At 34.9% G+C, this 10,373-nt stretch overlaps 2 protein-coding genes across 6 annotated transcripts; one reads left to right on the forward strand and one right to left on the reverse strand.

Annotated features, from left to right (window-relative positions):
- Positions 1-3: 3 nt before the first annotated feature.
- On the reverse strand, positions 4-4,207 carry LOC306870093 (transmembrane 4 L6 family member 4-like). The gene is made up of 6 exons (XM_079417162.1): positions 3,792-4,207; positions 3,248-3,313; positions 2,384-2,520; positions 2,108-2,294; positions 836-1,501; positions 4-781 (listed from the first exon to the last, which is right to left on the reverse strand). The coding sequence occupies exons 1-5, from the start codon at positions 3,966-3,968 to the stop codon at positions 1,493-1,495; spliced, it is 576 nt and encodes a 191-aa protein (XP_079273288.1). The 5' UTR covers positions 3,969-4,207; the 3' UTR covers positions 4-781; positions 836-1,492.
- Positions 2,146-10,044, forward strand: LOC306870091 (mannose-P-dolichol utilization defect 1 protein-like). Of its 5 annotated transcripts, none has more exons than XM_079417156.1 (9): positions 6,682-6,903; positions 7,113-7,267; positions 7,526-7,591; positions 7,716-7,848; positions 7,930-8,015; positions 8,121-8,239; positions 8,347-8,457; positions 8,856-9,007; positions 9,844-10,044. In XM_079417156.1, exons 2-8 carry the CDS (start codon positions 7,156-7,158, stop codon positions 9,000-9,002), a joined length of 774 nt encoding a protein of 257 aa, XP_079273282.1. In that variant the 5' UTR covers positions 6,682-6,903; positions 7,113-7,155; the 3' UTR covers positions 9,003-9,007; positions 9,844-10,044. The 5 variants fall into 5 exon arrangements, with proteins under 5 accessions (XP_079273286.1, XP_079273282.1, XP_079273284.1 ...); XM_079417158.1 differs by having other exon boundaries at positions 6,706-6,903; positions 8,883-9,007; positions 9,844-10,043; XM_079417160.1 differs by lacking the exons at positions 6,682-6,903; positions 7,113-7,267 and adding an exon at positions 2,146-2,281.
- Positions 10,045-10,373: the final 329 nt, after the last annotated feature.

Raw genomic sequence — 10,373 nt, forward strand, 5'->3', positions numbered from 1 at the left:
TGGTTGGATTTTTTAGCATTTTTAAATGAGCTAGCTCTAATTCACCATGGCCAGTCTACAGTATTTCAGTCAACATGCCATGGTTTCCACACACTAACGCACATTTTTATAATGATGCTTTGCTTTGTTTTATTTATTTGATAACACTTTACGGTAAGGTTATACTTGTTTAGTTAATGCATCAGGTATTATGAACTATCACTGAACAATAGTTCTTAAAGCATTGATTTTTCATTAATTCATTTGTTCATAATACATTAATGTAAATGTATACAACCTTTTTTTTTTTTTTTACTTTTAGTATCATATGTAAACATTTGCATAATGTTAACAATTTGAGCTTTACTGTAAAGTGTTACCATTATTTTTTTTTATTATTGTTAGGGTGTTTTTATGTGGCTAAACCTTGGTCTGAGGGTCTAAAAACTTGTTATCCGTTGTGCTAGTAACATTAATCCCATCACTCCATGCCTACAATTGGAAACATGTACTCTATAGACATGCAATTTTCAGGCTACCGCTGTATTCTTTGCCAGTTTCGTAATTCGAAATTCAAAGTCCTGTTGAATGAACTATAACTATGCAATTAAGATTTGAATGCTGTTCTCCTGAATACTTATAGACAAAAGGAACATTTGCCATTAAAACCTGAATGATCTGACTGCCAACAAACCTAATTTTAGAAATACACTAAATTTGTTGGACTGTAAGCTTTGTATATTTGTATTTTGTTTTAGTATTTCAAGTGAGAGAGAGAATGCCTTACTCATAAGTTTTTCTTCTATGCGAGGAAATGCTTGTTGCGTTCAGTCGTTTTGACAAAGAACATTTACACTGCAAACAGTCTCTACATACATATTTCAGATCATTTAAAAATGATGTACTGAAGTCAGCAGTATATTACATATTGTGACATCACAGCATTTGAAATGTACTGAGTGTAATAGTCTGCAGTTTGATTCTGTTCTGAAAGAGTTCACCAACTCTCTACCAAACTGAATAACTCTATAAAGCCAGGATTGCATTTCTTGAACTATGTGATTTGTTTTAGTGTTGTTAAAGAGATTTGAATTAACTTGATACAAAATCACAGATTTCTGGGGAGAATTATATTGTGTAAATGTGAATTAAAGTCTGACAAAACATATCAACCACATTGTGTAGCACTTTGGATATTATTTCTATTTTAGTATGTTTATTTCATTTCTAAACTAAAAAAATACAGAAAGATACAAAACAAGTGTTATGCCATTAATTAAAGCCATTTTCCTTAAAAAAAAAAATTCTCACTGGAAGTCATTATACATAAACTTTTACTAGAAAAACAATATTAAGCCAAAACATCAGCAATGAACATCAATCGATAAAAAAAGATTTGAAGAAGTGTACGCAAACAAACTTTCATCAAAATGTTCAGATAGAATCTTCCACAAGAGGGCGCTGGTTATATGAGATGAAGATATGAATCTCTGGCACCTGGAGCAGTCGGGGATTACAGCGGCTACAAAATAACAGTAGAAAGTGTAAGAGAAAAGCACGCTTTTCCTTTCATCACTTTTATATTTGCTGGATAGGACAGTAGAGAGCAGACAGGAAAGCATTAGGTAATAATACTGTTTAAATTCCACTGTATACTCGTTGTATTTAATTGAATTAAAGATGAAGGTTTTGGCATTAACCGGTGAAAATGAATAAAGTATTAAAATTGCTGCAGATAAAATGCGTCTCTCTGGATAAATCTCGACATTCAGTGGTATGATATTTCTATAATATTCACCGTCATCTGGGAGACTGTCTATCAAATAGGGAGACTGATAAGGGCAGTCATAAGAGAAAACGTTAAATTTAATAATTTAATGCAATGGAAGTCTAACACAAAAGTAAAGCTTTCTAAATGTAGCCTACATCGTTTTATTATTATTATTATTATTATATTTTTTCAGATTAAAATAGAAAAAAATCACAGTCTGTGAAAAGGGTCCATTGTTTTGAATATGTTTTGTACTACTTTTAATTTTTTTTTTTTTTTTACACTGATGTATTAGAACTAGACCACTTCTTTTGCATTCCTCATTCTCCAATCTTTTGTTTCTCAACTGTCTCTCACCCCTTTCTCTTTGCAGGTTCCACAGAGGCAGCCGAAGAGGCCGTTGATCATCTGTATGGCACAGAGGATGAGCTGCAGAGCGCTGGTCACCAGCAGTGTTGAGAACAGACCCACATTAAACTCCACCACATTATCTGGCTCAATGCAGGTTGACCACGTGTTACGGTCCTTAAGGTAACTCTCCTCTCTGAGAGATACAGACAAAACGCATTTAAACATATCTAAACAGTAAGGATTGTCATTACGTGCTCTAAAGTGTTGAGGTGTGTCTCTTACCTGTCTTTGAAGGGAGTACCCCAAAGAATAAGGAGATGTTTACAGTATGGCCCATTGATTAGACCCATCAGTGCCACTATGAAACTGTAAAGGGCGCCAGCTACACCCACTGCTGCAAATAAAATGGACAGGAACATCTAAAATAGAAAATGCATAATCAGAATGATTTAATTTAAGGACATAATACAAATATACAAGAAGTGAATTCAATCATGCAATTACTGTGAATTGTTGTGCCTAAAATTTCCACATGTTCATATTGAAGACATGTTAAGAACAATTTCCTAATCACACAACAACATGGCTGAGAAATTAACTCTTACAAATCTGTCACTGTTCAGTGAGGTCAGTGATTCCTGCAAAACTTTTGAGGTTCTGCAAATATTTGCGATGAGGGTGCATTTTTCAAGCCACATGTCAGACTCATGAGTCACATTTATAGATTTTCTCAAAACAGAAGAACGCCTGTGTATTTTCAGACAGGTCTGTTCTTCACGCTTACAGGCACATGACATATGTTCTTCACATCACATGTATTCGGTTACATTCTAAATACATTTATTTGTCGTAGTATGTTTAGAGAAGACTCAGTCCACAACTTTAACACAAGTTCTTCCTTAACTTAGCATGCAGCATCATCACGAAATATTGATCTTACAACAGATGTAGAATCGCATATCGGTAACGTGATTTACTTGTATGTATCAAGCTATTTAAAGGTGACAAATGCATCACTTTTCCTGGGCTTGTAAAGATCCAGTGGACAATCCTCTTCATAACTGAATTTCTAAAGGATTATAGATATTTATAAACTTCAGACTAAAAATAAAGTGTCTGTTGGTGTCAGGGTTGGAGCAAACTCACCCCGCAGCGATTAGCACAGCAACCCTGCTTTCCAGTCAGGTGAATGTGAAATGCTGGAATCAGCACCTGGAGGAGAGAGAGGACAATAATTTTAGATTTTCATCACTTTGTCATTTGACACAGTTTGGATTGACTTGGATTTGGATTTGACTTTGACACACATTCAACACACAATAAATGTATTCTGTACATGTTTGTTCCAAGGTCACTCTGTTTACACTGTGGATTCACGGATTCCCATTTGGTGTGACACTCTTTGGCTCATAAAGAAATGCATTGTCCATGATACATCAGTATTTTTTTTTATTTCATGGTTTCTTATAAAACAAGGCAAAATCTTTCCTACATTCCTTTCCCAAATCCAATTAAGTCTTGGCATATTCTTACAAAGACAGCTTAATCTTAGAAACGTGACTGACAAGCCCCAAACTAAACTTAGAATCATATTTCTACAATATATGTTATCGTATGATGCATAAATAGAATAAGAATTTATATATAGTTCAGCATTACCTTATTTACAATTAAACAAAGTCAGACTTACCATTATCCCCCCTCCAACCAGTCCTCCCATGTATTTGACCTCCTCAGTAATTCGTTGATTCTGTGCGTACTTTACATCCCAGCCAGGAAAAAACAGCATAATATTACATATTATGGAGATGACCGCCAACGGGTACAGACCTGTCCCGACGCAAAGCGCACATTTTCCCGTACACATGCTGCAAGATGAGTGTTAATCCTGAAGTCAGAGAACAGCTGTAAAATTTCCACTATTAAATATAAAAAGCTCCAAGATAAAAAAAGAGCTTGACGAAAGTTTGCTTATGGTCTCTGAGTCACACACACACCCTGAAGTTATCTGTCTGCCAGATTGCAGAGGTTTTTATAAATACAGCTAGTCATTTATTGAGTTAAGATAAGACCAGCCCATCGGATCCAGTTCATATAACCACACCCTGTCCAAAGAATCTGTATCTAAATCATAAACTATAAAATTTAATTATTTCATTAACTCTTGTTTCTTAGGTGCTTGCGACGTATAGTGTTAACTTTTTTAACTGTTTGTACATATAAACCTTTTAAACCAGAAATCTCTGAACAGAAAAAATGCTTTTCTTACTTAGATTTTTTGTCTTGTTTCCAGCTGCAAAAAATGCCAAAACATCTAAAAATTCTTAAATCAAGAAGGATTTTCTAGACAAGTAAAAAAAATTGTCTTGTTTTCAGAAAAAAACAAGTCAAATTTAAGTGAGTTTTTGCTTAGAACAAGCAAAATAATTAAAAGAAAACACGATTATTTTGCTTACCCCATTGGTAGATTATCTTGCTTGTTTCAAGCAAAAGTTCACACTTCATTTTGACTTTTTTTTTTTTCTGAAAACAAGACAATACATTTTACTTGTCTAGAAAATCCTTCTTGATTTAAGAATTTTTAGATGTTTTGGCATTTTTTGCAGTGTGGAATTCACACAGGCTAGTTTTATAAACAAAACTGGACTTTTACAATAACCACATCAAGCATTAAAAACTACACCTTATGACCTATATATACAGATTTATGTTTATACATATTTAATAAAATTTTTTGTTGGCATCTATATTTGCCATGAGACTAGTTACAGTGCATTGTTAACTATTCTGTGCAGCCTGAGTCAGATCTGACACAAAATCAATGACAAACTGTGGAGAAGTGTGTGTGGGATGTGTGTTGTATTCACTTGACTAAATTATGTTTGTACAGGGGGCTATAAAGCAAATGCACCGTGGGACTTTGGACTGTTTCTATAGTGAGAGAAAAACATTATGACGGTGACACTACAAAGCAAATAGCGTTATCTAAAAAAAAGAAGAAGTGCCATTTCCTTTGCCAGTATAAAAGAGGAATTATTAAACGACAGTTGCCTATTTATTTATTAACATATACTGATTCTGCTGTACTAAACCTGTTTTATTTCATTTAAGACATTTCTCACGTTATAATATTTCCATTAAAGGAGTTGAACAAATTTGCAGTGACTGATAATAAACAGATTTTGTTTGTCACAGAGTATGAGTTGAGTATGAGTCGTGGTTTATGGAAACACTGCAAGAATTTGTCTCCTTTAAAGGCTTTTCCTGTCTGCCTAACCCATAATCCCAGCGTACTAAAACATGCAGACTGACACACCCTATCAGACAAAATCTGGAAAAACATGTGCTTGTCAAATGAAATGCTTGCTTTGGAAATGCATGCCCAAACACAAGTCACACAAGTCAGCACAAATCAAATATGTACATGCAAAAGTGTATCTCATGTGTAGAAAGCATTAATTGTTAGTATCTTCAATCCTTCAAATTGTCTGAAAGCCTATTTTTAATGGGCTTACTTCTCTTTGCTTTCTCATTTTCAATATATACGCTGGATGTAGCTATCATTAGATTTTGAAGAGTTCTTCCTGTGGTCATGAAAAATGTTTTTTGGAAAGGAAATTTACTGTTGTTCGAAATCTGTTGCTCAATCTCCAGTTGATAATATGCATATGCATACACAATATGCATACACCCAGAAATAAATGTTGCATTCATAAATCTTGTCTTTACAATATTATAAAAGGTTCATATGATATTGGCAACACAAGCCAAACATGCACATCTTAGAAACATGTGAAATACACAGACGATGTAGGCCTACATTTACTGATAAATTCAAACATACTGATATATGAGTTTAGAATGTTAGGTAAGATAATGCCTCACTGAGTGTATTATTTTTTGGGTAATGCCTAGAAACTTAATATAGCTGTAATTATAGTGCAGTGAAAACCTGAAAATGATGTAAAGGAGCCATCGTAGCGAAGCATGAATTCTTACCATGAGCCAAGAAGCCCCATTCGATAATCTATTTTTTACAAAATGCCTATTATTTCATTATCTTATATTGTCTTTACAATGCATCTAATCAATTTAGTACCCTCAGATTGAATAAAATATAATGATACAAAAATTACAGAATCACAGTCAAAACAATCCATCTGAAAGATAATCTATTTAAACTGTACATAATAAAAAAAGATGGGACCTCACAAGAGGAACAGTGACTATAAATTCTGATGGGATTAATATGCCCAATTTATGTTATACTGCTTATTATTCTTTGACGAATAATAAAGATCTCTGAAATGCAACTTTATTAATTCCATGCTTTATTATTTAACAATAATTTAGAAAGTGTTTAGTCAGGAAGTGCATGTTTTTTTTTTTTTATTGAACTTTTAGAATTACAAAATTCAACAGCACGTTCTTGACATATTTGTCATATATACACATTTTGTAAGTACAAGCTGAGACAATTTTAATAAAATAAAAAACAATAATGACCGATTGAGATATTTCCGTCGTCTGTATGATCCTCGCGCGCCCCCTGTAGGAACACATTTATCCCTCCGCCCCCTGCTGATCAAGTACTGATGGCAAGGCGTATGACAAACATTTGCGTAATTTGTGTAAATACAAAACGTCTGATTTGTGAAAACTGAAAAGTAATTCAGATCATTTGCCTTAATTAAACCACTTCCTGGAAGGTGGGTCTCTCATCTCGGGAGCGTTAAAAACATCTTAAGACAGCTGTTGCAGTTACTAACCAGAGACGCCCCTCTAAAACTTAAACATCATTGGTGAGGCTTGCTTTGACAGTTTTTTGACAGTTTTGCTGGAATTTACAAAATAAGACATGTTTTGACAGGTGTAAAGTTCAGAAATGTTTTGCTTAGGCGTAAGAAAAAAGACGCTTTTAATTACGAATGAATAATTAGTTTAACCCTGTAATTGGTCATTTATTGCTGTCAAGCAATAAGTTTAATTAACATTATTTTCCGTGCTTAAGATTTGCGTAGATACACGATAACACTGACAGGAATACATGAACTATGGACTCGTCTGATGAGGGGAGCATGCCTCGTTTGAAAGAATTTTTGCTTACTTTCTTCATGCCAGAAAAATGTTATGACCACTTTTTCCTTTACTTCAACTTTATGCACGGTGAGAGACAGCTTTATCTTGAATAAACATATGCAAACATATTCAAACATACCCTGGTTTGTAAAAACATGTCCTCCAAAACAATAAAATTTTACAGTGGGTAATATATTTAACATCAATTTAACACATTAAATTTACAGATGACTGGTTGTAATGATGTTTAATGTTAGCCACAACTGACTATTATTCAGTATCCAGTGTGCTTGTTGTAGGCATAACAGAAAATGTCTTTACTGTTTTGTCTGTATTGGTCTCTAGTTCCCTGTCTGAAGATTGTCTTAAGTAAAATTATGGGAATATTGATTTTGGTGGGAATTGTTATTGGTAAGTAGTCTATTTTACATCATATTTCATGACCTCCAAAGTTGAAGTTATTACTTTGTTTTCTCTGCTTTATATTTTGTGCACCTGTGTTTCATAGTATGTGTGAATCTGCTTCTTCCCACAGCTCCACTCCCTCAGATCTGGAAAGTTCTTTGGTCTGGAGGTTCTAATGGACTGTGTATGACCTCCATTTTTCTGGAGCTGTTGGCCATCTCTACTCATGCAGCTTTCTGCTACACTCAAAAATTTCCCTTTGGGTAAAACAGCACTTGCGTTAATTCTAATATATATTCTGTAGAGGAATATATTAAGTCATGAATTTGTGTGTGTGTCTGCAGTGCCTGGGGGGAAAGTTTGTTTGCATTAATCCAGATTGCTGTCCTGGCTTTGCTTGTCCAGCACTACCAAGGGAAAACCATAAAAGGTTAGAAAAAGAACAAAGAGAGAGGTTTAAACTGTCTGAAAAAATGTCCTTTTTTCGTAATGTAAATGTTCCTGTTTGAATGTTTGTTTGGGATTCTTCATGCAGGTGTATGTTTTCTTGCTCTATACTGTGGCTTTATGTTCTTCTTGGCCTCACCTTTGACTCCTGTGTCAGTGGTTTGGACCCTGCATGAGTGGAATGTGCTGCTGGTTATTGCTGGCAGGGTAAGACAGGTCTTTGTACCCCCCAACAAACATGTAGAGAGAATATGTCTACACATTTTCTTAAAAAAATACAAAATAAAATACTGTATTTTATGTTTTGTGTTTAGTTTTTCCAGGCAAGAAGTAACTTCAGATGGGGACACACCGGTCAGTTGTCTGCGCTCTCTGTTTTCCTGGCCCTTCTTGGCTCTCTGGGACGCATCTTCAGTTCACTGCAGGTGCACACACGTTTACTTCGGTATCTAAATGGGGACTGTGCATAGACGGCCATTTTGTTTTCAATATACAGCTAGTTACCTACTAATCACCTACTAATCACAGAACTGGCTTTACTGATGAGATGCGCATGATCATCCGATTATTTGCACAGCCCTACTTCTGGGTACAGATTTGTCCCTAGTAAGTACTGTAGGTACAACACAAACACATTATCACACGTTCAGAGCTGTTTAGTTACAGGTTCCTTTGTGACAACTTGCCCCATAGTTTAACAACATTCTCTGACACTGGGGTATGTCATCGCAAAAGGTTAATGTTTAATGAACTGTGACTTGTTTTGGGAGCAATAACAATGGAAATGTCTCTTTTCATATATATAATTTCTCTCTTTCTGAAGGTAACAGGCCTTTCTCTCTCAACTCAGTTGCATGCGGTGGCCTGCTGTTGCAGTGTGGTGATACTAGCACAGGTCCTGATGTACTGGAGTAAAAGCATGATAAACAGCGAGAAAGAAAGGCAATTGGAGAAAGACAAGGCTGAATAAAAGAGGTAAAATAAACTCTGCTTAATGGACTATTGATGTTCACTCAAGACCGTGTTTAGTAATGGCTTGATTAGGTTACACGTTATATTAGGTGGCCTTAACTACTATGTACTTACATCAAAAAATAGGTAAATGTACTTATTGTGTTCATATTGTATTGTAATACACTTCTGCTGCTATTGAGGTGGGATACAGGTAAGGTTAGGGACAGGTTTGGTGGTATGGGTAGGTTTAAGGGTGGGTTAAGGTGTAAGGGATGCTTCAACAGTGTAATTCTAAAAGTAATTACAGAATTTAGTTACAGATGTAATTACATGCAGGTATTTAAAAAAATATAAGTACAATGTAAAAACATGTATGTACACAACAAGTGCATTGTATCAAATGATTAATTTAAATGTAAGTACATAGTGGTTAATGCCACCTAATATAAAGTGGGACCCTTGATTATTTCCAGATCTCGATTAAGTTAATTCAGTTTAATTACAAACCATCTTGCACATTTTTTCTTAAATGAGCTCCTGGGCACAAAGTTTCATCTCATGCTGATATCAAATATATATAGAGTTAATTCAGTCTGAATACTTGGCTAGAATGTGGAAAGTAATCTAACTATTTTATTTGCTTGGGTAAATGCAGTACAAATAGGATGTATTTATCATTTTGTTAAATATATATAGCTGGTGACTATTCCAATATAGCACCAGTAGGTGGCAGAAGAGTAGTCTTTATCATATTGTGTATTACTGAGTTTCTAGTGTTCATGCTGCCTCTATTACTATATCACTATAAATACATGTTGTTCACTATTTTTCTATCTTTCTCTCTGTCACCTGGTCAGATATCTTTCGAATCTCTTGGATTTACACCTCAGAATGTGCATTTGCACTCCTGGAAAAGAGGTTGTTAATCATCAAATTATGAAATAGTCTCATGAAATTTTTGTGAATTCACTTTTCAGTCCTAAACTGTGGTTTCTTTTTTCCTAAACATTAAAATTTATTTTCAGATGTCTTTTTCTGTAATAAAATATGTTTCTATTAAAGCATGTGGTTGTTTCCTTTTACACCATCTTTTACTCATGTTGAGTGAAAGTGTCTTGGGGATGAGTAGTGAAGTCAACAAGTAGTTTAAAGGTATTGAAATGACAGGCAGCCTGTCCCCTGGTGTTGCTTAGGTGCTGTGTTGACGCTGTGGTGTGGTTTGTTTGTTGGGTCTGGTTGTGTAGTCTTGGCTCTGTCTGCTTTGTGGGAGGTCTTCTCCGCAGGGCTGTGTGTTTCCGGAGCAATGAAAACTCGCTGAAACATGAGTCAAACGTGTGTGCATGCGTGTGGTTCGCTCCTTATCTACCTGTCTGACCGATCTCAATCT

The sequence above is a fragment of the Barbus barbus genome (assembly GCF_936440315.1).
Source record: "Barbus barbus genome assembly, chromosome: 5".
NCBI classification, from domain to species: Eukaryota; Metazoa; Chordata; class Actinopteri; order Cypriniformes; family Cyprinidae; genus Barbus; species Barbus barbus.